We start from the raw sequence: 24,567 nt of genomic DNA on the forward strand, positions 1-24,567 counted from the left end.
ATTTCACTACGGTATGAGAAGAATTATTATCCCAGTTGCAGTTGGAGTAGGATAACCTCAAAAGGTTTACCTAATAAATGCCCACACCAAGCAACTGGGATAATTATTATGCCTACTGCTTACAGAAAAAGGAAACAATATTTGCACAAGCTGAAGGTAAAACAAGCGTGCAGGTTGATTCAAGATTATCTATTAAAACTGCAGAAGCTAAGCAAATTGAAATTGACGTGACAGTTTAAAAACCCAAGCAAATTACTAATTTAGCGTAGTTACGACAGCGCACAGATTTAAAGAACAAGCTCGATTGTAATATATTCGATTTAAAAAGCTGACCAATGGGAAGGCTGAATCTCTGAGAACCATTTACCATGTCGCAACTACGAGTGCTCTCCTGTTAAGGTTATATTATAGGGTGTCAAATCACTTCATTGGGAGCTTTCAAAATACTTAAATGATCATCATCTCTATTTTGTGGGGCATGTTTGGCAGATTTTCATTTTAACTAATCACACAAGGAGTTGATGTAACAAATACACAGATGTCTAAACATGTATAATATAACTGAGCGGGATTGAGACAGAAACAATACGATGTAATATTACAGCGCCTCTGAAGGAGCCCACCTCCCTAAGTTGCTATCAGTTGACTCTAATCAGAGTGAAGAGTAACTTCACGCAAAGTCTGTCCCACAACTGGCTGTGAAGTTTCTTGTTTCACCTCATCGAACATTAACAGCTAACTCTTCTCTCTAATTCAGCCAGGCTATCGAAAGTAGGTTTCGAAAGAGAAGAGGAAAATACAGAGGTTTGTCTGTATGGATGTGGTAACGATGTGGGGGAGTGTTTTGCTATCTGCACCCACTACTTTGGTAACATTAAAAGGAACAATTTATCTTTATTTTCACTGCACCATTGCATGCCCATGTAAGTATTTAGATTTAAATTATTGCTCTTTGAGCTATTTAGTTCTCTTATTTTACAGAAGTGTATAAAGTCAAGGTGCCACAACACTCGGGAGAGGAATGTACTTTATTAGCTTTCCATGACAAAGTACTTATAATACCTCTAGCTGGAACCTTGGGATTTCTGACAGTGCTTTTTCACTTCAGTAAGGTATACTTAAAAACATGTACTATATTAGCGACAAGAGAAACGCCATTTTTGGACGTGAGGAGAGTTACATGTACTCCATCACCCATTACTAGTACCCACATTGTAACCACCGTTCGCTAAGGTAACAGAGTGCTGGTCAAAAGAAGGGCAGATAACAATAGTCTGTGAGGATGTTGCGTCGTCTCAATATTGGTGGAGTGTTGGTGATAACTCGAGTATCGATCGAGGAGAGAGTTCTACATTGAGAATCAGATGCGTAAATGAGGGGGAACACTACTCTCTTAAACACTACTTTCAGAGGTAGCATCCCCTTACTACAATAATAACGCACTGTTTGTAAGATTGATGTACTACAATAATAACGCACTATTTGTAAGATTGATGTACTACAATGATAACGCACTGTTTGTAAGATTGATGTACTACAATAATAACGCACTGTTTGTAAGATTGATGTACTACAATAACATAAACCCGCCACGCAAAGGGTTTATATAATAGATCATCCCGCGCTAGCGGGATGATCTGATAAACACATACGAGTGCGCGCAGCGCACGAGTTTTGTGTTAATATGTAATCCCGAAGCGCCAGCTGAGGGATTACATTTATTTAGCCCTGAGCGTGAAGTGTTTATGGATTATAATTATCTCCGGCGATTTCGACAAGGGATTTATTTGTTTAGAGCCCAGTTGTTGACTCTAACTGTACTGTCCGGAACACGATTGGAAAGCAGTTCATCAATCTGAATGTCAAACCGATCTGTCATAGTGGAGCAATAGCTTGAACGTTAGCAGGAACAAGAGCTGGAAGGAGAGCAAGCAAAACAATACTATTTTTAGGGCACGGACAAGGGTAGCTGGCTAGTCGCCAACTTCTCACGCCACACGTTGGAGAAATTCCAAGAATTAGCTGCTTTGGTAACGTTCCCAGGAATTTGCGTGTAAAAGAAGTGGACGGTTACGATGTTTCATATCACGTGGTGCGCTTTCGTGTCACGTGGTATAGACTCGGCGTATGCTATTGGTGGCACGTGGTACGCACGTGACGCACCCACGTGATCGCGCGTCTAACTGTTCTACTATTATCGAGTTCTAATCAGCAGTATCATTGATTATTGTAAGTCGGAGAATTGAATGATAAACATCAGTTACGACTAAAAAGCGGGCCGGGTTTATACAAATTTCCGGGGCGGGATGATATCACCTTGAGATGTTTATCTAACAGCGGGCCGGGCTGAGTGATAATATGATCCCGCGTCGAAATCCCGGAGATATTTATAATAATAACGCACTGTTTGTAAGATTGATGTACTACAATAATAACGCACTGTTTGTAAGATTGATACTGCTACAATACTAACGCAATAATTGTAAGGTTACTGTACGAAGAAGAAGGCTTCCAGATATCGCTTCTTTCAAGGAACGATGCAGAAATGTACTGCCAATACGAGCCGATTGAAGAAATGATGATGATTGAAAACAAAGACAAATACCCCCTACCCCACAAAGACGAGCACGTTTACGAGAAAGATGGTGAATTCTACTGCTGTACTCGTTTACAGGACGTAACATTTATTCACTCTTGTCTAGGTAGGGGGTACAGTAAACTGATGCTCACATTAGGGTACCCGGGCTATGAGACTCACTCTTCCTCAAGTGAGAATGTTCAGTTTCCTCTCCCTGATGTTTGGTATGATCATGAGTGGTTCTGGCCCCATGTGACCTACCAGTTGGCAGAGAGGCTGCTGAATGATAGGTACGAGAATATGGTGGTGATAAGAAAGAGCAAAGGGGGCCGGGAGATGGGGACACGGGGGATGGGGACACAACACTTCGCGTTAACTGCAGGTGAGCACTTATTAGCACACAATAGTGTCACGTGCTATTCTATTGTATATTTACATTACTTGATAATATGATATGTTGAGAAATCAATTGAGTTTTAAACTTCAATTCTGTCACTGCGCAATTTGATATCCGCATGGCGTTTCTTAACAAGAAAAGTAATAACAAAAGTGTCAGGGGTCAAATTGAACAGTTCTTTAATAATTCTTTAGTCACTGGTGGTCGAAAAGTTTTCGAAATGATTTAAACTTCCGTCAAATGTTACTCTGTGTGAGTAGGCCTGTTCTTTTATAATGAAACATCCAATCAGCTTCTAGTAATCAATAAATTCCATGTGTCAGAAGAATTATTATATCATAACACCAATTAGTAACCAAGTCAATTTCAACTAATATTTAACATTCAGCACAAAAACAAGGTGCAGTGAAAGCAGGATTAATGAACGAATAGTGTGACATTGGGTTCTCAACCATGGAAATTTAGAAGTCCCTACATGCTGTTCTTTCTGGCTCCATGTGCTAGTTAGGGGTCTGAGGTATCCGAAAAATCATGTTTTGAGTACCCAAAGCGTTCTGGGTGCCAGGAATGAGGTTATTAAAGCGGCGAAAATGACCGATTTTGGACTATTTATGAGCTTTTTTGCCCATTTTCATGAGATAAAGAATCAGGAAAGCTGCTCTAGATGATTGAAATGGTTGATACCAATGAGGATACACCCAACACACATAAATATTCGTGATATATGTGATTTTAATGAGAAAAATATGATCTCAGGGCCCATTTTATACCAAAATTTGCCAAAACCACTCGCACTTGTCAAAGCTTCCTCATTTTAGACACATTTAATGATTATTATGGTATCTAACTTATGGTGGATCTGATAGGAGTATGTCTTAGCTTCATTTTAAGCCATCAATGAGCATGCTGGTGTATATAAAAGTACTTTTATCCTCCCGTGGCCGTCCATTGATATAGTCTGGGCCATGCGCACGCGCACGCGCGCTTTTACAAACATGAATTTTCTCCCTCAGTATCTATCTAAAGCTTTTAAAGACATGATTTGAATGCTATCCTACTCAGCACATGAATGCTACAGGATGGTGAAAGAATTTCTGTAAAAAATCATTAAATGTGGAAGATATGAGGTCATTATATGTGTGTGCGCGCGCGCTTTTACAAACTTGATATCCTCAGTCCTTTCACATATACTGAGATTTTGTTTCAAACTTAATTGACTCTGAACCGAAATTGCCAGAGGAAACAGATAGTGTAACTCAGAAAGACCACAAATGTATAGTTTGTGAGATATTGAGGTTATACTCCAAATAATTTACAATGATGTCACACCAGAAAACCTCTATTTTTGGTATATTTAACCTCATATCTCGAACGCGCAGTACTGGATTGAGCTAAACTTGGTCAGGTTTTGTAGCCCTGACTATCCTCGATCATATGGAACAGGAATAAAACTGTTTAGATGTTCTATCTTAATTATATTAGGCACTTAGTTCTGAAAAGTGAGAATGTCATTAATACTGCTTTCACTGAGTGGAATTAGTTAGGGGCCTATTACGGTATAATACCTCAAGCTTCCAGAGTAATCCATCATCCAGTATCTGGTATCCCACTAGCTGGCTAGATATCTGGTATCTGGTATCTGGTATCTGGTATCTGGTATCTGGTATCTGGTATCTGGTATCTGGTATCTGGTATCTGGTATCTGGTATCTGGTATTTGGTATTTGGTAGGTTAATCCAGACCTGCTCAAGAAATGATGAGGGAGGAAGGAAAACTTTTGCTTTTAACATGAGCTTTAAAAAGAGCCTGCATGAGCTTTAAAAATAGCCTACATATGGGTTTAACCAATGAAATAAACGTACGAACAAACATGTTTCCTCTCCCAACAGTTTATAACCATTTCAATCACTAGCGCACGGTAAGAAAGGGGAGAAAGTGTTTCCTCTCCCAACAATTAATAACCATTTCAATCACTAGCGCACGGTAAGAAAGGGGAGAAAGTGTTTCCTCTCCCAACAATTAATAACCATTTCAATCACTAGCGCACGGTAAGAAAGGGGAGAAAGTGTTTCCTCTCCCAACAATTAATAACCATTTCAATCACTAGCGCACGGTAAGAAAGGGGAGAAAGTGTTTCCTCTCCCAACAATTAATAACCATTACAATCACTAGCGCACGGTAAGAAAGGGGAGAAAATGTTTCCTCTCCCAACACTTCATAACCATTTCAATCACTAGCGCACGGTAAGAAAGGGGAGAAAGTGTTTCCTCTCCCAACAATTAATAACCATTTCAATCACTAGTGCACGGTAAGAAAGGGGAGAAAGTGTTTCCTCTCCCAACAATTAATAACCATTTCAATCACTAGCGCACGGTAAGAAGGGGGAGAAAGTGTTTCCTCTCCCAACAATTAATAACCATTTCAATCACTAGCGCACGGTAAGAAAGGGGAGAAAGTGTTTCCTCTTCCAACAAATAATAACCATTTCAATCACTAGCGCACGGTAAGAAAGGGGAGAAAGTGTTTCCTCTCCCAACAATTAATAACCATTTCAATCACTAGCGCACGGTAAGAAAGGGGAGAAAGCGTATCCTCTCCCAACAATTAATAACCGTTTCAATCACTAGCGCACGGAAAGAAAGGGGAGAAAATGTTCAAGCACTTCCACATAAAGACAGTGCAAAAAGGTCAATACAGATTGGGGAAAAATAAATACCTGTTCACCTCTTATTTGAAGATTGTACAGTATTTTGTGGAGATGCACCAGTTTAAGTATATTCCCTACATTGCTGAGAGGCCCATTGTGAGAAGAGATCACCGAGCATATCCAGGTTAGTATTATTATATTATATGGACATGTTCATTGAATTTTGAGGATATTGGTTAACAAAATAAAGAGCGTTTTCGACGACAGTGGCGTAATTTTAGCATCTATTAATCTAGCGTGTTCAGAAGTTCTGAACATTAGCCACGTGACCCATACTCCCATATGCACTGCTCAGAACGAAAATGTATTGTTTTTAGGCAATACAATGGCTAAAATGTCACATTTTTGTGACTGTGTTAACCATAGCTGCCCAATTACCCCCAATTAGCATTCATTGGTCTAAAATATAGTAGATTAGGTCAATCCCTCCCTCCCTCCCTCCCTCCCTCCCTCCCACCTCCTTCCTGCACCCCTCTCTCCCTCCCACCTCCTTCCTGCACCCCTCCCTCCCTCCCTCCCTCCCTCCCTCCCTCCCTCCCTCCCTCCCTCCCTCCCTCCCTCCCTCCCTCCCTCCCTCCTTCCTGCACCCCTCCCTACTAACGTAACACTTAAACACTACACCCCGCTGCCAGCCCTCACCCCTCAAACACTAATATCTTAATATTGCAGGAAAAACCTTTCCCTGGAAAAATAGCGACTCAACATCTGAAGCTCCGCCCAAACCGCCCCGTGGTAAAACTGTGCTCACCAGACGGAAAAGAAGAAGTTGATTATAGTTGAAGACAATGTTTAAAATATATGTTATTGTCAATCAAAGTAAGTAAACTTTAATAACATGTTCTAAAATTGTAAAACAATGGTGTACAAAAATACATATTATTATAATCATATTTCATGAAGCTACTGCTACAATATCATTATATTATCTTAATATACCAATGCAAATGGTAATAAATCTGGTTTCTGTACATCTGTATTTAATTTACAAAATCTGTTTCATAATAAAATGTATAGTTTCATATAACGTATAGTAATAGGTATAGCTGAAATAAATAACAAATCTACATTAATATAGTCCGTGGTTTACTGCTACCTAGTGCTACAGCAATACTAATTCTGGAAGTTTATGTTATCACCGTAGTAATTTGACTTTGAAATAGTTATAATACGTTCCGTCTAACCTCGCAAGTTTGCCACATCCATGCCAGGTTCAAATAATCTAATAAAGTTGAACCAGGGTCATTAGTCATTAACCATCACATTTGATCAACTGGTGGCAACAAGGTGACAACAAATATTGTTAAACACATCTCTTATTGTTAAAAACTCAGAACACACCTGCAGTGTCTATCTGAATGATTGTAACTATTTATATAATATTATAAGTTCTGCAACCACCCACAAGGTTAAGGTTTGGTTAAGGACCGTGTCTAGGTGTAGAAGGTCTACTGTTAACAGGAGTTGTGTGTCGACTCAGCTGCATTGGACTTTCAAATCCGTTGCTTCTTTCGTACTCGTAGTATTCTGGTTCAAGCCTAGAAAATCTTGGACTGGTTTTTGGTGTAGAACTTCTGGTCGGCTGTGATCGGATTTGTCGAAAGTTTTCATCGTGGAAGCCATTAGATACATGTACTTCATGTTCGATATGGCAATGACACCAAAATGATATCTTCCTACAGCAGACATCAACTGTCTTCAATTTTCTGTGATATGAGGGACCATCTTGCAAAGTGGCCAGGGTTTTGGAGAGAGGTTCATTCGGAGAGGTCGGTCCTACAAATGAGGATGACCGATGTCGTCCATCCGACTTTCCCGCTGGTGCCCAACCTAATCGATGCTCTGCAGGTTTAGGAGACAATGAACGGTTGAGCGACTTCTCTTTTTTCCACTGAAAATATTCCTCTTCTGAATCCTGTTTTCTATACTCCTGCAAGATTTCCAACTCCGTTTCTGCTTCCTTCGCTTTTCTTTGAGCTTCCCTTTTCTTTTCATCCTCTTTTGTCTGAGCTTGACACCACATTTCAAAACTTTTCTTTTGATCTCGCTCTTTTTCGATTCTTAACTTATTATCTTCCTCTTTTTTGCCCAGTTCCCATAGTTTTTTAACCTTGTTTTCTTCCCTGGACTTCTCCTCCTTACGTGATTTCCAACTTCGAAAAGCTTTCTCACTATATTCAAGTTTTTCGATTTCTTCGAGCTGCTTTTCTTTTTTGCGTGCCTTTAGCTCAAGAGAGTGCTTCATTTTCTGTTCAAGAAGGTTTTTCTTATTGCTTTGCCATTGTTGGAAATTCTTCTTTTGAAGTTGGTCCTTTATTTCATACTCCTCCCTCTCACGTTCGATTACATCCTGTTCCTCTTTTTTAACCTGTTGCTGATGTTTTCTCTTTTGCTCGTCTTTGTAGGTCACCCAGTCTTTAATTTTCTGTTTATCATGCGGAGTACCTCTCACAGATTTTGGATCAATCCAAGAGTTAACTCTAGGAGCAGCTTTCTTAGCTTTGATGTCAGCTTTTTTGATAATTGGAATAGCATCCCTTTTGGGGCCTGCACTCTTGTCTAATACCCTTGTCTTATTCAGTTCATGAACTAAGTCTCCTTTTTTGAAAGTTTGTGCTAACCTCGTTGGTTTAGTTTGTTTTAGTGATGCAGATGAAGGGGAAGAAGATGAACTTGATGATGTAGAGCTAGAACTAGACGATTTGGACGACTTTTCCGAAGATTCTTCAGAGACTGAGCGATCATTTTCTCCAAGAGAATCGAGAAGACATTCAGAATCATTCGTCAAATTGCGCTTTTGAGCAGATTCATGATGGGGAATAATCTGAAAAATATTTTCTGTAAATTAATTTTGGTATTTTTAAGCAGATTATCTTTACTATTTTTATAGAGGGCAAATCAGTGACAATTTGGGATATCAAATTAATAGATGGGACGTGTCACCCCCCCCCCCCCCCCCGCCCCCCCCCCTCTAATAGATGGGAATAAAAAAGCTCACGTCTTACCTCTTCGATAACCTCTTCACCATTTCCTACTGAAACATTGAGCTTATCTAATGCTGTTTTTAACTCTTCTGATTCCAAAGTCCCACCTTCTTCTGAAATAGGGTCGAGACCTAGACTAGGTTAGTTAATTACAGCTGGTATCTTACTGGTTACTAAGTTACTAACTGGTATCAAGGACTTTGCGAATTTTCACATTGTATTAAGACTAAAGCTGAGTTATTAGGGGTGCCTTCTTCGGGACACCTGTACACCTTTAAGAAACTTACTCGATAACCTGTTCTTCTCTACTGCAGCCACAGTTAACGTTTGTTTGACTAATGTATTAGCTAATTTTTCATGATGAAATGGGTCTTCTTCCATTGACCATGCTAAAGAAAATGGTAGTTAATTCCAACAATTACAAGGCACATTTCACGCTAGATAAGTGAATTTCAATGACATGGTCAATTAATTTGAGTGGCGTCAAATAGTTAAAATATTCAATGAAGCTCATGTTTATTTAATATTTAGGATGAGACAAACAATGCAATGAAACACAAATTGTAAATGAACATTCGTGTGCGATAAGATACTAATATATCTAGCAGTAAGAGCTGCGCTGCTTCCCTAGTTACTGTTACTAGGAAGTTACACTAGTAGTTACACTTGAACAGCTAGATATTACCCTAGTTACACTCCCTAGTTACACTTGAACAGCTAGATATTACCCTAGTTACACTTGAACAGCTAGATATTACCCTAGTTACACTCCCTAGTTACACTTGAACAGCTAGATATTACCCTAGTTACACTCCCTAGTTACACTTGAATAGCTAGATATTACCCTAGTTACACTAGTAGTTACACTTGAACAGCTAGATATTACCCTAGTTACACTCCCTAGTTACACTTGAACAGCTAGATATCACCCTAGTTACACTCCCTAGTTACACTTGAACAGCTAGATATTACACTCCCTAGTTACACTCCCTAGTTACACTCCCTAGTTACACTTGAACAGCTAGATATTACCCTAGTTACACTCCCTAGTTACACTTGAATAGCTAGATATAACCCTAGTTACACTCCCTAGTTACACTTGAACAGCTAGATATTACCCTAGTTACACTCCCTAGTTACACTTGAACAGCTAGATATTACCCTAGTTACACTCCCTAGTTACACTTGAACAGCTAGATATTACCCTAGTTACACTCCCTAGTTACACTTGAACAGCTAGATATTACACTCCCTAGTTACACTCCCTAGTTACACTTGAACAGCTAGATATTACCCTAGTTACACTCCCTAGTTACACTTGAACAGCTAGATATTACCCTAGTTACACTCCCTAGTTACACTTGAACAGCTAGATATTACACTCCCTAGTTACACTCCCTAGTTACACTTGAACAGCTAGATATTACCCTAGTTACACTCCCTAGTTACACTTGAACAGCTAGATATAACCCTAGTTACACTCCCTAGTTACACTTGAACAGCTAGATATTACCCTAGTTACACTCCCTAGTTACACTTGAACAGCTAGATATTACCCTAGTTACACTCGGGTTACACTTGAACAGCTAGATATTACCCTAGTTACACTCCCTAGTTGCACTTGAACAGCTAGATATTACCCTAGTTACACTCCCTAGTTACACTTGAACAGCTAGATATTACCCTAGTTACACTCCCTAGTTACACTTGAACAGCTAGATATTACCCTAGTTACACTTGAACAGCTAGATATTACCCTAGTTACACTCCCTAGTTACACTTGAACAGCTAGATATTACCCTAGTTACACTCCCTAGTTACACTTGAACAGCTAGATATTACCCTAGTTACACTAGTAGTTACACTTGAACAGCTAGATATTACCCTAGTTACACTAGTAGTTACACTTGAACAGCTAGATATTACCCTAGTTACACTCCCTAGTTACACTCCCTAGTTACACTTGAACAGCTAGATATTACCCTAGTTACACTCCCTAGTTACACTTGAACAGCTAGATATTACCCTAGTTACACTCCCTAGTTACACTTGAACAGCTAGATATTACCCTAGTTACACTCCCTAGTTACACTTGAACAGCTAGATATTACCCTAGTTACACTCCCTAGTTACACTTGAATAGCTAGATATTACCCTAGTTACACTCCCTAGTTACACTTGAACAGCTAGATATTACCCTAGTTACACTCCCTAGTTACACTTGAACAGCTAGATATTACCCTAGTTACACTCCCTAGTTACACTTGAACAGCTAGATATTACCCTAGTTACACTCCCTAGTTACACTTGAACAGCTAGATATTACCCTAGTTACACTCCCTAGTTACACTTGAACAGCTAGATATTACCCTAGTTACACTCCCTAGTTACACTTGAATAGCTAGATATTACCCTAGTTACACTAGTAGTTACACTTGAACAGCTAGATATTACCCTAGTTACACTCCCTAGTTACACTTGAACAGCTAGATATTACCCTAGTTACACTCCCTAGTTACACTTGAACAGCTAGATATTACCCTAGTTACACTCCCTAGTTACACTTGAACAGCTAGATATTACCCTAGTTACACTCCCTAGTTACACTTGAACAGCTAGATATTACCCTAGTTACACTCCCTAGTTACACTTGAATAGCTAGATATTACACTCCCTAGTTACACTCCCATTGGCCCATTAAATCAACAATCATAAACTTTATAAGCGCTGTGAAACAAACAAATTCTGTTATATTAAAGTCACTATTGTGACGGTACATAAGAACTAGACAGAAACATATAAATATACCATTAAGATGGACCATTTTTCGTCATAATATTTTGTTGTGATCCGATGAATGCACCCCTGCATTTTAATCTCCTTGAAGCTTACTCTGCCTAATGATGGTATCATAGTATTACGGGTGAGTGAAAGTTAATAGTATTTGATTATACTAGATATTTAAGCTTAATCGGTAATTAGTGCCCAGGTAAGGTGCAGTAAAGAGCCTGAATAGTTTGTATCATCCCATTTGCTTAATGTTAATTTGGATATAACGTCATAAAATGAATCTCCTGATTATATTATTTATGAACGATACTTCTAATTACTTAATAAAATATGGGCAGTTCATCGCAACTTGAATTTTAGAACACATTTTTGAAGGAACAACTGTTCTTATTTCGCATACAAAGTAGGATCGGCTGTATTCCCAAATATAATGCTCTTTGGAGCTATCAAATATACGAAAATATAAGTAACCAAGCAACCAAAATGATCGCTGTTATAAAAAATCTCAGCAAAAACAATTAATGACAATTTTAAAAGATAAAATATTACCGTGGTCAATAAACATAAAGAGAGTTTTATCTTGAAAGTCAAATATTATTGAAAATTAAATTACAAACCCTGGTTTACCGTAAAATTGGGAAAACGAAGTAGTAAATCTGCGGTATGTACCTACTAACCTTAGTTCGTTTAATTATGGCGGGTTAAATTCGGCCGATTTTTCGGAAATTCCGCCATATTTTAACCCGCCATTATTTTTACCCGCCAAAATAAAACCCGCTATAAATAAACTAAGGTATGTATATTATAATTATATGTATAATATATTTAATACTATAATGTTAATCCCTTTGGAGAATGAAATGACCACAGTAAATTTAGTAAACCAGGGTTTTACTGTATTCCAAAAGATAATACATTATATCTTTAGGGGGGTTCACCCTGATGTTTTTGTGAAACTTGGTTTCGAGATAGCAGTTGACCAGCAAACTAGGACCGCGGGGCAGCGCGCCCATATTTGGTCCAAATTAGACCCAATTTAACCAAATAACCAGAAACATGCCCAAAACCCAGGTTTTAGGTGCTCTACTTGTAGCTAGTGGTCCCCTGAACTCGTATATGAAGTTTCATTAAGATTGGACAAAAAATTACTGAGTTATGAGCTGAAAACTATATGCCCATATTTGGGCATACGCACCAAATTCGATCGATTTTGGCCCATAATTATATGTAAATTGGTCAAATATCAATATTTTTGAATGAAACCAACTTTATACTTAGGTAAGCCTAAACTACGCATTATCTACGATTATCAGCTCAATATCTACCTAACTGTGGATTCTGTGTTCAAATAATTGTAAAAATTATGAACAAAATCGCCCATTAAACTCAATTCACGATATTTTCGAAACTGATTTCGCTCAAAACAATAGAACTCAATAGGGTTTCAATATTTTTTCATGAAATTTTCAGAATCAACGCAGAATCGCATTTAAGTTTTGTAGTAGAATTTTGAGTTAGGCCTTTAAAAAAATTGGCGGCCAAATTCTGAAAAATGCACAGCAAATTGTAGAATTTGGCCGCCAAATATGTTTAAAGGGTATTTGGTTAAATTGGGCCTAATTTGGACCAAATATGGGCATGGCTGCCCTGCGGGCATCGTTTGGCGGTTGGGGTCCGGGACCCCCTAAAAGCTTTGGTCACCGTTACTAGTTTGTTGGTCTATCTCGAAATCAAGTTTCAAAAAAAATCAGGGTGAACTTAAGAAGCTAAGATAATACATTATAATATCTTGAGAAGCTTACTTCAAAAAAATTAATTACACTAAACTAATTTCAACTTAGATTGTTCTAATAATGGAGCGATGGGCAAGTATTTTGATATGTGGATCTCATCCTTAGACAGATCAACTGGAGTCTCGCGAGGATCAATTTGCACCTGAAGAAATTACAAAGATAAGAAACAATAATAGTCTGTTTTCGCTTTTTTGAGTGGGTAGATCATATAATTGATGTTTTGGGACAATGTGACTTGTGAGAGTCTCCACTCAGTGTTTCAAAACATCTTTAAAAGATTAGAAACGTTACGAAACAATTAGAAATATAATTTTCTCTTCAGCTTAATACACTAATTGTAATATTATTTAATCCTTTATTCTGGTGCTTTATAGGCAATCGTTTCCTGAAGATCTCGTTTGGTTGTTGTAATTATTTCTGTATAGTATTGGTGTATATTATTGTGTATGTATGGAAGTAGTATCTATTATCGATACTAGCAGAAACCCGTCTAACGTTTTTAAATAATAAGTGGTGTCAAGCTAAAACAATATTTATTTATTTTGTGATTTTGACACCACTTGGGGGTCCAATTTTCGGAGCATAACTAATAAATAGTTGTTGCTTGGTTTCCCAAAGAGAGTTAATATTCTATTTGGCACTGATGATTGGTATTGTTTTATACATATCATGAAACGGATCGTTTGCCCGCCAATTTGATTTGTTTCAGTTGTTCGAATTATAATGCTCCTGCTTAACTGCAGTCGAGCACTCTCCTTGGGAAACCAAGCAACAACTATTTATTAGTTATGCTCCTTCGACTCGTCGTTGTTGAGCACTCTCGTTTGATAACCAGAATCAACAATTAACTCTCAAATACGGATCCTAATTCTACCAGCTTCACGGAACTCAGTAAAGAATTTTCCTCTACCACTTCACGAAGGCCTTACTTCATAGACAATTCTAAAATTTTGACGGACACAATAAACTGTTACGTAAGAAGATTTTTTGGAAATTTTGTAAATTTCTATAATTTTGAAAATGTTTCATGATCGATACAAATTATTTTATAAAGGAGCAACATGTCATAGCGCTACAATTCATTATTCTATTTGGCACTGATGATTGGTATTGTTTTATACATATCATGATACGGATCGTTTGCCCGCCAATTTGGTTTGTTTCGATTGTTCGAATTGTATAGTTATATTATATATATCCGTACCATTTTACTGACACCACGGCATCAACTTTAACACTACGTTCCGTAAAAGATATAAAACTGAAACTTTTTTGACTGGGTCAAATGCCTTAATGCAAATGGCCTTCAAATCAGCATGAAAAAAATAAAAAAATGTGGACCCCCAAGTGGCGTCAAAAACGCGAATTAAATAGGTAATAATAATTTTAGTCTCTTGACTGTTGACACCATTTAGGGTTAGACGAGTTCCTGCTAGTTGAGGATAGTATGTCCCTCTACGTTTTAACTTTTAAGAGCGAATAAAGGTGACAACTCACATCGTTCACATCCTCCTTGACTTTGAAGAAGATGAAGGTATTCAGGTTGGGTACTGTCATGCTCTTTTGCTTGCCGAGCTTTTGAAATGCCGATGGCATGTGTTTCAAGGCTATTTCCGAGAAATGATTCTGTGTATTCCTGATAGTTACCATGGTTACTGTCACTGATCAAAATTACTGATTATAATGAGATCATATTATCGTGTTATGATGGTATTCTTAACATATTGTATTCTTAACAATAATTTTATCATGAAATATGTATAACATCATCTTAAACAATAATCTCAGAATGTGTGTGTGTGTGTGTGTGTTCTGTCTGTGTGTCTGCGTGTAATTTCCGAGCGGCTTAATCAAGAAAACGGTAAGAGTTACGGGGCTGGTTTTTTCGGTATAGTGCCGACAAAACTATGAGGGAGTCAAATGGTAAAGGGGTTTTAGATCGGTTGGTGGTAAGTGGTTTAATTGATGGTTTTGTACCACAAATGTTAGATAAAATGGCTTGAGCAGCTTAATCAAGAAAACGGTAAGAGTTTCGGGGCTTGCTCTCTCTCCCATTACTGCATAATATTATGTAGCGTTGGTACATATATCATAATTATACTGTCATGGATACTTTAAACTTATTAGGGGAGGGAGCGCTTATAGCGGTCTGTTTGAACTGTAGAGAGAGTTCATACTTTTATACAACAATGTAAATATGTAATGCATGTTTTTAAATATGCGGGTGTGGTGCGGAGTTAATAAGGGTTAATTTCTATTGATTACTGTTTAAGATACTATTGTTTAAGATACTATTGGATACGTGAGGGCACTCCGAATAGAATTGATCACCTAATGCGGGTTTTACTCAGTGGGTAAATACTCCTACCCTTTTTAACTGCGGCAGTGAAATCCCGGCCGAAGGCCGGGTTACACTAGTTCATTTATAATGTTATGAAGAATAAATTATTGTAGAACTGACAGTGCATGCAGCATGACGTTATATACAATAATTTTGACAATTTGAATACTTCAGTGCGAGTGCTAACTTTGAGAGTTACAGTAAAACCTCTCTATACCGTGCCTCTCTATACCGTGCCTCTCTATACCGTGCCTCTCTATACCGTGCCTCTCTATACCGTGCCTCTCTATACCGTGCCTCTCTATACCGTGCCTCTCTATACCGTGCCTCTCTATACCGTGCCTCTCTATACCGTGCCTCTCTATACCGTGCCTCTCTATACCGTGCCTCTCTATACCGTGCCGAAATTCTGATATAAAAGTCAAATTAAGAAAACAATATAGCGAACCTATGAAATTCTCTGGCAAAAACAAATTCAGATGGAGAAAGATGGGGGACACTCTGATCATCTTTAACCAGTTCTTCTTCCAGAGCGTACTCAGCGTGCTGCTCTATTTTCTTCAGTCGGCATCTAACATAGTCAGTCACCATGTATTTTATACGCTGAAAGGATATTAATTAGTGAGTTCTAACGTAGTCAGTCACCATGTATTTTATACGCTGAAAGGATATTAATTAGTGAGTTCTAACGTAGTCAGTCACCATGTATTTTATACGCTGAAAGGATGTTAATTAGTGAGTTCTAACGTAGTCAGTCACCATGTATTTTATACGCTGAAAGGATGTTAAATAGTGAGTTCTAACGTAGTCAGTCACCATGTATTTTATACGCTGAAAGGATGTTAATTAGTGAGTTCTAACGTAGTCAGTCACCATGTATTTTATACGCTGAAAGGATGTTAATTAGTGAGTTCTAACGTAGTCAGTCACCATGTATTTTATACGCTGAAAGGATGTTAATTAGTGAGTTCTAACGTAGTCAGTCACCATGTATTTTATACGCTGAAAGGATGTTAATTAGTGAGTTCTAACATAGTCAGTCACCATGTATTTTATACGCTGAAAGGATGTTAATTAGTGAGTTCTAACGTAGTCAGCTACCATGTATTTTATACGCTGAAAGGATGTTAAATAGCGAGTTCTAACGTAGTCAGTCACCATGTATTTTATACGCTGAAAGGATGTTAATTAGTGAGTTCTAACGTAGTCAGTCACCATGTATTTTATACGCTGAAAGGATGTTAGATAGCGAGTTCTAACGTAGTCAGTCACCATGTATTTTATACGCTGAAAGGATGTTAATTAGTGAGTTCTAACGTAGTCAGTCACCATGTATTTTATACGCTGAAAGGATGTTAATTAGTGAGTTCTAACGTAGTCAGTCACCATGTATTTTATACGCTGAAAGGATGTTAATTAGTGAGTTCTAACGTAGTCAGTCACCATGTATTTTATACGCTGAAAGGATGTTAATTAGTGAGTTCTAACGTAGTCAGTCACCATGTATTTTATACGCTGAAAGGATGTTAATTAGTGAGTTCTAACGTAGTCAGTCACCATGTATTTTATACGCTGAAAGGATGTTAATTAGTGAGTTCTAACGTAGTCAGTCACCATGTATTTTATACGCTGAAAGGATGTTAAATAGTGAGTTCTAACGTAGTCAGTCACCATGTATTTTATACGCTGAAAGGATGTTAATTAGTGAGTTCTAACGTAGTCAGTCACCATGTATTTTATACGCTGAAAGGATGTTAATTAGTGAGTTCTAACGTAGTCAGTCACCATGTATTTTATACGCTGAAAGGATGTTAATTAGTGAGTTCTAACGTAGTCAGTCACCATGTATTTTATACGCTGAAAGGATGTTAATTAGTGAGTTCTAACATAGTCAGTCACCATGTATTTTATACGCTGAAAGGATGTTAATTAGTGAGTTCTAACGTAGTCAGCTACCATGTATTTTATACGCTGAAAGGATGTTAAATAGCGAGTTCTAACGTAGTCAGTCACCATGTATTTTATACGCTGAAAGGATGTTAATTAGTGAGTTCTAACGTAGTCAGTCACCATGTATTTTATACGCTGAAAGGATGTTAGATAGCGAGTTCTAACGTAGTCAGTCACCATGTATTTTATACGCTGAAAGGATGTTAATTAGTGAGTTCTAACGTAGTCAGTCACCATGTATTTTATACGCTGAAAGGATGTTAATTAGTGAGTTCTAACGTAGTCAGTCACCATGTATTTTATACGCTGAAAGGATGTTAATTAGTGAGTTCTAACGTAGTCAGTCACCATGTATTTTATACGCTGAAAGGATGTTAAATAGCGAGTTCTAACGTAGTCAGTCACCATGTATTTTATACGCTGAAAGGATGTTAAATAGCGAGTTCTAACGTAGTCAGTCACCATGTATTTTATACGCTGAAAGGATGTTAATTAGTGAGTTCTAACGTAGTCAGTCACCATGTATTTTATACGCTGAAAGGATGTTAAGTAGTGAGTTCTAACGTAGTCAGTCACCATGTATTTTATACGCTGAAAGGATGTTAATTAGTGAGTTCTAACGTAGTCAGTCACCATGTATTTTATACGCTGAAAGGATGTTAATTAGTGAGTTCTAACGTAGTCAGTCACCATGTATTTTATACGCTGAAAGGATGTTAATTAGTGAGTTCTAACGTAGTCAGTCACCATGTATTTTATACGCTGAAAGGATGTTAATTAGTGAGTTCTAACGTAGTCAGTCACCATGTATTTTATACGCTGAAAGGATGTTAATTAGTGAGTTCTAACGTAGTCAGTCACCATGTATTTTATACGCTGAAAGGATGTTAATTAGTGAGTTCTAACGTAGTCAGTCACCATGTATTTTATACGCTGAAAGGATGTTAATTAGCGAGTTCTAACGTAGTCAGTCACCATGTATTTTATACGCTGAAAGGATGTTAATTAGTGAGTTCTAACGTAGTCAGTCACCATGTATTTTATACGCTGAACGGATGTTAATTAGTGAGTTCTAACGTAGTCAGTCACCATGTATTTTATACGCTGAAAGGATGTTAATTAGTGAGTTCTAACGTAGTCAGTCACCATGTATTTTATACGCTGAAAGGATGTTAATTAGTGAGTTCTAACGTAGTCAGTCACCATGTATTTTATACGCTGAAATGATGTTAATTAGTGAGTTCTAACGTAGTCAGTCACCATGTATTTTATACGCTGAAATGATGTTAATTAGTGAGTTCTAACGTAGTCAGTCACCATGTATTTTATACGCTGAAAGGATGTTAATTAGTGAGTTCTAACGTAGTCAGTCACCATGTATTTTATACGCTGAAAGGATGTTAAGTAGTGAGTTCTAACGTAGTCAGTCACCATGTATTTTATACGCTGAAAGGATGTTAATTAGTGAGTTCTAACGTAGTCAGTCACCATGTATTTTATACGCTGAAATGATATTAATTAGTGAGTTCTAACGTAGTCAGTCACCATGTATTTTATACGCTGAAAGGATGTTAATTAGTGAGTTCTAACGTAGTCAGTCACCATGTATTTTATACGCTGAAAGGATGTTAATTAGTGAGTTCTAACGTAGTCAGTCACCATGTATTTTATACGCTGAAAGGATATTAATTAGTGAGTTCTAACGTAGTCAGTCACCATGTATTTTATACGCTGAAAGGATGTTAATTAGTGAGTTCTAAAGTAGTCAGTCACCATGTATTTTATACGCTGAAAGGATGTTAATTAGTGAGTTCTAACGTAGTCAGTCACCATGTATTTTATACACTGAAAGGATGTTAATTAGTGAGTTCTAACGTAGTCAGTCACCATGTATTTTATACGCTGAAAGGATGTTAATTAGTGAGTTCTAACGTAGTCAGTCACCATGTATTTTATACGCTGAAAGGATGTTAATTAGTGAGTTCTAACGTAGTCAGTCACCATGTATTTTATACGCTGAAACGAAATGAACATAATACCTGTATCTCAAGTTGATGTATTCCAACAGCGAATGAGGATGCCTGAGGGAAGTTGTTCTCCACAGTCTGGCATTGTTCCAGCAAGCAGTCTACAACTTCTTGTTGAGTCTCCAGTAGATAGGGCGACAACCGCTCGTTTACCCAGTACTCCTCTAATCTGGAGATATCTTAGTTAATACTTTTGTGTAAATCTAGTAATACTATTAATTGCTATTATTAAATATGGTGCTTATATTATTTTATCTTATATTTATGCTTTTAAATTAGCATAATATAAGATTTCTAAATTATTACAGAATATGGTGTGGAGGCACACTCTCGAGGAACGTTTTGACGGTACCGGCTGTGCTACCGAAATATTGGCTATTTTTGTTACTTTGTTATTGTCTCGCATAACAGACCACAGTGCCACGCTTATTGATCATATCTACACGAACAATCTTGAAGATACAATAAGCTGCAACGTATTAACGACAGATCTGTCGGATCACTTAGCGATAGTTACAACAATTAATCTTGATAATACATCCACCAGCAATTACCGCTCCGCATCTTATAATCAAAATCCAACACAAACCAACGTACGTAGTTTTAATGAGGCCAACAACCATAAATTTAGAGATTTAATAATGGAAGAAAATTGGTCTGTAATACTAACAAATACCCCTGATGCTAACCAGCAGTTTGATTGTTTAAATTCGGCTTACAACAGGATTTATAACGCTGCCTACCCGACAAAAAGACAGTCCGAGCGCAGACAAAATGAACGTGTTAATCCCAAACCATGGATACTGCCCTGGCTTGAAGAAGCTATAGAACGTAAAAATCAGGCATATCATGATTTTGTTAAGGAACCAGTTGATAGGAACCAGCTAAAATATGACCGTTTGAAAAAGTTTTGCACCAAACACGTTGACAAAGCCAAAAACATACACTACAAAAAATTCTTTGAACAACACAGATAATTCTAAGAAGCAGTGGCAGATGATTAACGGACTTCTGAATAAGAAACCAGGCAAACCTACATCGATAAAACTGTCGGACGAAAACGGACAAGTCAGCACTCCGGCAGCAGTAGCAGAAAAATTTAATGATCACTTCTCAAACATCGCTCCAAAAATTAAATCTGAAATTAGTAGTAGGACCACTTTCGATCCTGGTGGGGCCCAGGGGACACTACGTAACCCTTCTCCAAATAGTATCTACATAAAACCAGTCACAACTACCGAAGTTCAAGACGTTATTAACCTATTTAAGAATAAAGCTACTCTTGACACCAAAATCCAACCACTCAAAATTGCCAACAGCTGTCATAATTTTACCACTGTATTGGCCCACGTTGTTAACAGCTCGTTCGAACAAGGGGTCTTTCCCGAAGCCTTGAAAACGGCAAAAGTAGTTCCTGTACATAAAGGTGGATCTAAAACTGACATCAAAAATTACAGACCGATATCTCTACTTGCCACTTTCTCAAAAGTCTACGAAAAGCTTATGCACAATCGAGTCATAAATTTCTTGGATACCTACAATATACTTTGTGAAAATCAATACGGCTTCCGCCCAGGTAGGTCTTGTGAACATGCACTTCTTAATGCTAAAGACAGAATCCTCAATTCAATGTCTAAAAAGCAAGTTACTTTGCTCCTTTTGATTGACTTTAGCAAAGCCTTTGACCTTGTGGATCACTCCATACTCCTGAATAAGCTCGAGCACTATGGCATAAGAGGTCTAGCTTTAAACTGGTTTAAATCATATCTTATGAACAGAAACCAGTTTGTATCAATTGGATCCTCTGAATCCTCAGCCAATCCAATTATTTACGGTGTACCCCAAGGTTCAATTTTGGGACCTCTCCTTTTTATAATCTACATAAACGATCTTCCTCAAATATCAGAAATAGCTAATTTCATCATGTACGCAGATGATGCAAACATTTTCCTAACAGGAGAAAATATAAACGAGGTTTATGATAAGCTCAAAATTCTTAGCGATGTCTTAGTTAAATGGGTAGATAACAACGGATTAGCTCTAAATCTTAAAAAAACGAATTATATGATCTTTTCTCGACAAAGAAACCTCATTTATCGCGATGTAGTAATTTCTGGTGTCACAATCGAAAGAAAAACAGAAGCCCGTTTCTTAGGTGTTATAATAGATAACAAACTGAACTGGTCGCAACATATTTCTGCCATGAAAATGAAAATGGCCAGATACATTGGAGTCATGTACAAACTTAAAAAATATTTGCCTCTGGAAGCACGTTTACAAATATATCACAGCTTTGTGCAGTCTCACCTTAATTACTGCTCCCTCGTCTGGGGTTTTGCTGCCAAATCCCATATAGAAACACTATTTGTTAAACAGAAAATGGGTCTTAGAGCAATACTACCAGGTTTTGTTAATTACTGGTACAAAGATGGTACACCACCAGCAAGTACCAAGTCTGGTTTCTATGTACACAAAATATTGACAGTTCATAGTATCATCGTAAAGAACGCATTAGTTTTTATACATAAGCTAAAAAACTTCCCAAGTCTAGTGCCTCCCTCTATAAAGAAAACAATACCTAACAGTGCACCAATATTTAACGTCGCCGATCCGGATTCGAGTCTTACAGCTTTATGGTCAGATGAATACGGTAAACACCCTTACAATAATTCAGTATTCTACAAAGGTCCACTATTAGCAATAAACAGATATAGTGTCGCAGCAACTTCCTTGCCAAGTCTATTCAACCTTAACATCTACAAAAGGTGCATAAAAAACATGCTCATTGATCAACAAAACGAGGGCATTGCAGACGAATGGCCTAACTTTATGTTATACAATATAACGGGACTAAGGAAATCAGTCATCAGAGCACAACATCAACCGTAATGCTAATAATAACTCTGTCCCATAAGCACGCCATCACAGAATCAATTTCACTGCATACCATCTCAGTTACACTGCCATCAATTCGCCAGCAAAAACGGCATGACGCTATGCGACTGATAACAGTCGTTAAATTTTAAAAATTTTGGAATAGCTAGCTAGCAGTAGCTATGCGCCTGTCTCCACTCTAACAACTCTAAAAGCATATTAATATGATAATTTCAACTAAAGGCAACTTTATATGTGCTCAGCTATGTTTTGTTCGACAAGCTCTATTATATACATTTTAATCGTTTTAATGAGATATAATCTTGTATGAGTTTTGAGTTTGAAGTGATAACACTTATTATATATATTATTTTTTGAGTAAACATTGGCTGGTACTTCGGGCCGGTCCCCAACAAAAAAAAAATTGTTTTATTTGTCATTAGTTCCTTTAGTCGCAGTGTCATTGGTGTACAGAAAATTCGAGAGAATATGAAATCAACAAATAATAATAATAAGTAGTAGTAGTAAATCTTTCAAAGTACGAAATATCTCTTTAAAAGAGCATCCTAGGCACCTTATAGATATCAAAACGCATAAAAAAGAAAACAAAAAACATCAACCATCTTCTAACTTCTTCCACTCCTCCCTATCTAAAGCTAAAAATCTAAGGTCTTCGAAATCAGTCAAATTCTTAAGTCTAATATCAAGATTTCTACTAGTCAAGTCTTTTCTAATAACATCTAATAAGTTTAAACATGGTCTACCCCGTCTCCCTTCCATAAAAATATCAGAATTTATAGCAAATAACATAGAGGTGTATGCTGGTGAGTCTTCCTGTCCTCTTTAGATATGTCCTAACATTCTCCATCGAAACTTAGAGACTCTCACAGACACAGATAAGTAATAAAAGTTAAATTATTGCAACATATTATTTGTAAATAATTATTTTTAACTTACATTATTTCAGGAATACGTGTATTGTGTACTCAATAAAGTAATTATCCCTCTTGTGTCAGGTTGTATCCTTGTATCCTTGTATCCTTGTATCCTTGTATCCTTGTATCCTTGTATCCTTGTATCCTTGTATCCTTGTATCCTTGTATCCTTGTATCCTTGTATCCTTGTATCCTTGTATCATCGTATCCTTGTATCCTTGACCCTTGTATCCTTGTATCTTTGTAACCTTGTATCCTTGTATGCTTGTATCTTTGTATCCTTGTAGCCTTGTATCTTGTATCCTTGTATCCTTGTATCCTTGTATCCTTGTATCCTTGTATCTTTGTATCCTTGTATCCTTGTATCCTTGTATCCTTGTATCATTGTATCCTTGTATCCTTGTATCCTTCAAGTATCCTTGTATCCTTGTATCCCTGACCCTTGTATCCTTGTATCCTTGTATCTTTGTATCCTTGTATCCTTGTATCTTGTATCCTTGTATCCTTGTATCTTTGTATCCTTGTATCCTTGTATTCTTGTATCTTGTATCCTTGTATCCTTGTATCCTTGTATCTTTGTATCCTTGTATCCTTGTATCCTTGTATCCTTGTATCCTTGCGGTATCAAAACTTTCGCCCACGAGGCTAGCCGAGTAAGTGAAAGTATTGATATTTCCCGAGGCTTGCAGAGGGAAATATGAGGCTTGCCGATATGTTGATATAGTATGAGGAGGCATGTGAATAATTTTTTATTACACTTTCTTTTGAGCCAAATTTGGAAAGCAGAATTTGATCAGACTTGGTAGGTTATGAAAGCGAAACTAGTTACTAGACATGTCGAACTAAATTATCTCGATTCTGTCCAAGCTATAGATAGGTCAGTATAATTTACTATTTTCGTATCCTACATAATATAATATCTAGACTGTATAAACTAAATGGAGAAAGGATTCCTTGCCTTTGAAGGACCTGGGCAGCGGTCAGTTGTTCATATTCTTCATCATTTCCAGTATCATTTAGCGATATATCCATACCTTGCTAACAAACACATAACGTTAATTGTAATTAAGAAAAACAATAGCGATATTAATATTATTGTCACACTGTCACATCATGAGATCAGATAACTCGAACTTCAAAACTTTATTTCAAATGTTGGAAAATTGCATTCAACTTCTTAGGTCATTAAAACAG

The 24,567-nt window shown here is 37.4% G+C and overlaps 4 protein-coding genes across 5 annotated transcripts in view; all 4 read right to left on the reverse strand.

The window, feature by feature from the left end:
* The window catches only part of LOC134815904 (intraflagellar transport protein 52 homolog), a 40,014-nt gene extending 25,721 nt beyond the window's left edge, over nucleotides 1-14,293 (reverse strand). Inside the window, exon 1 of the mRNA XM_063824508.1 lies at nucleotides 14,284-14,293. The gene's annotated coding sequence lies outside the window, so the exon portion shown is untranslated. The remainder of the gene's footprint in view (nucleotides 1-14,283) is intronic.
* Nucleotides 1-24,567, reverse strand: part of LOC134815899 (cilia- and flagella-associated protein 53-like) — an 889,273-nt gene that overhangs the window by 246,904 nt on the left and 617,802 nt on the right. The window lies entirely within an intron of this gene.
* LOC134815898 (uncharacterized) lies at nucleotides 6,305-9,055 on the reverse strand. Of its 2 annotated transcripts, none has more exons than XM_063824500.1 (3): nucleotides 8,951-9,055; nucleotides 8,685-8,776; nucleotides 6,305-8,503 (listed from the first exon to the last, which is right to left on the reverse strand). In XM_063824500.1, exons 1-3 carry the CDS (start codon nucleotides 9,042-9,044, stop codon nucleotides 7,100-7,102), a joined length of 1,590 nt encoding a protein of 529 aa, XP_063680570.1. In that variant the 5' UTR covers nucleotides 9,045-9,055; the 3' UTR covers nucleotides 6,305-7,099. The 2 variants fall into 2 exon arrangements, with proteins under 2 accessions (XP_063680570.1, XP_063680569.1); XM_063824499.1 differs by having other exon boundaries at nucleotides 6,457-8,503; nucleotides 8,685-8,794.
* LOC134815907 (DNA replication complex GINS protein SLD5-like) lies at nucleotides 13,208-24,493 on the reverse strand. The gene is made up of 5 exons (XM_063824511.1): nucleotides 24,332-24,493; nucleotides 19,577-19,733; nucleotides 16,036-16,190; nucleotides 14,744-14,882; nucleotides 13,208-13,388 (listed from the first exon to the last, which is right to left on the reverse strand). The coding sequence occupies exons 1-5, from the start codon at nucleotides 24,403-24,405 to the stop codon at nucleotides 13,275-13,277; spliced, it is 639 nt and encodes a 212-aa protein (XP_063680581.1). The 5' UTR covers nucleotides 24,406-24,493; the 3' UTR covers nucleotides 13,208-13,274.

Source organism: Bolinopsis microptera, chromosome 5, assembly GCF_026151205.1.
Source record: "Bolinopsis microptera isolate Bmic1 chromosome 5, MBARI_Bmic_1.0, whole genome shotgun sequence".
Classification (NCBI taxonomy): Eukaryota; Metazoa; Ctenophora; class Tentaculata; order Lobata; family Bolinopsidae; genus Bolinopsis; species Bolinopsis microptera.

Coding starts and splice junctions, on each gene's coding strand:
- LOC134815907 (XM_063824511.1), bottom strand. CDS start 24,405: ATGGATATATCGCTAAATGATACTGGAAATGATGAAGAATATGAACAA. Junction 14,883..16,035: donor TTTGCCAGAGAATTTCATAG/GTTCGCTATATT, acceptor GGTAACTATCAG/GAATACACAGAATCATTTCT. Junction 13,389..14,743: donor TCAAGGAGGATGTGAACGAT/GTGAGTTGTCAC, acceptor TAATTTCTTCAG/GTGCAAATTGATCCTCGCGA.
- LOC134815898 (XM_063824499.1), bottom strand. CDS start 9,044: ATGGAAGAAGACCCATTTCATCATGAAAAATTAGCTAATACATTAGTC. Junction 8,795..8,950: donor AGAGAAGAACAGGTTATCGA/GTAAGTTTCTTA, acceptor AACCTAGTCTAG/GTCTCGACCCTATTTCAGAA. Junction 8,504..8,684: donor GTGAAGAGGTTATCGAAGAG/GTAAGACGTGAG, acceptor AATATTTTTCAG/ATTATTCCCCATCATGAATC.